This window comes from Trichechus manatus, unplaced genomic scaffold (genome assembly GCF_000243295.1).
Source record: "Trichechus manatus latirostris isolate Lorelei unplaced genomic scaffold, TriManLat1.0 scaffold00090, whole genome shotgun sequence".
In the NCBI taxonomy this organism is placed as follows: Eukaryota; Metazoa; Chordata; class Mammalia; order Sirenia; family Trichechidae; genus Trichechus; species Trichechus manatus.
This window is the reverse complement of record NW_004444026.1, coordinates 2,363,790-2,364,898: the sequence shown is the minus strand read 5'-3', so window position 1 is coordinate 2,364,898 and position 1,109 is coordinate 2,363,790. Positions and strand designations below refer to the sequence as shown.

General features: G+C 47.0%; 1 protein-coding gene across 1 annotated transcript in view; it reads left to right on the top strand.

Moving 5' to 3' along the window:
• The window catches only part of LOC101343621 (ankyrin-1), a 112,692-nt gene that overhangs the window by 64,046 nt on the left and 47,537 nt on the right, over positions 1-1,109 (top strand). The window contains exon 18 of the mRNA XM_023736696.1: positions 361-459. Within this exon, the coding sequence (XP_023592464.1) occupies positions 361-459 (99 nt within the window). The remainder of the gene's footprint in view (positions 1-360; positions 460-1,109) is intronic.

Sequence of the window (1,109 nt, the reverse complement as noted above, 5' to 3'; positions counted from 1 at the left end):
CTAGGTGGATGGCCCTCCATCTGTTTGTGTAAATAAAGTTTTATTGGAACACAGTCACACCCATAATATGTTGGCCATAACTGCTTTCTCATTACAATGAGAGAGTTGGGTAGTTGCAACAGAGACACAAGCCTAAAATATTGACTGTCTGGCCCTTTATAGAGAAAGTTGCTGACCTCTGATCTAGTTTAACCATCTCTTTTTTTAGATAAGAATATTGAGGCCCAGAGCAGGAGAGCTTTGCCCAAGTTCAAATGGCTCATTGGTGGCTGCAGAGCCAGGTTCGGCTCCCTCAGTACTTGCATTGTGGCCTGGAATTCAGCACTGGATAGAAGGTGATGAACATCTTTTTCTTTCCAGAGAGGACTCACTCCCCTCCATCTGGTCGCACAAGAAGGCCACGTTCCAGTGGCAGAACTGCTGATCGAACGCGGTGTCACAGTGGATGCCACCACCCAAGTAAGGCAGGCAGCCTCACACTTCAGCCTGTGCGTCGTCCCCACCCTTCACCGCACCTCCACACTCACGTGGTCCTTCCCGGTGGTAGCACCCCTCATACTTCAGAAGAGTCCTTCCACAGAGCTTTGAATCCAGTGGTGCATTTTTCTGCTCTCACTCCCTCATGCTAGGAGTGGAGTTTGCAAGAACCAATCCTAATTATCTCATGTCTCAGTTGGGAATTTTCAAACATTTGCTAGACCTTTGAGCCTCTCTAGTGGGAAACTGAGGGGAGGGACTGTCTGATCATGATTTCAAGATCCCACCTCAATAATGTCAAAATGTTAGGCTTCTCTGCATTCACGCAAAAACTCAGCCCCTGTTATTTAAGCATTTAGCTAAATTCAGTTCAACTTTCTTTGAATCTCCTCTGTGTGCAAGGAGCTATGTGAGGTGGAGTGAGAATACTCCTGTGGTCAGCACACATCGTACCTGCCCTTAAGGCATTTGCAGCTCAGTGTGGAGGAGATTGTAAGAGACAGGAATGAACAGTGAAATGTGATAACTGGTAGAAGAGAGGAACTGAACGACCTGGGAGCACAAAGACAGAAGAGTGTTTCCATTTGATGGGAGGAGGGAGGCTTCATGGAAGAAGCATTTTCACCACAAGA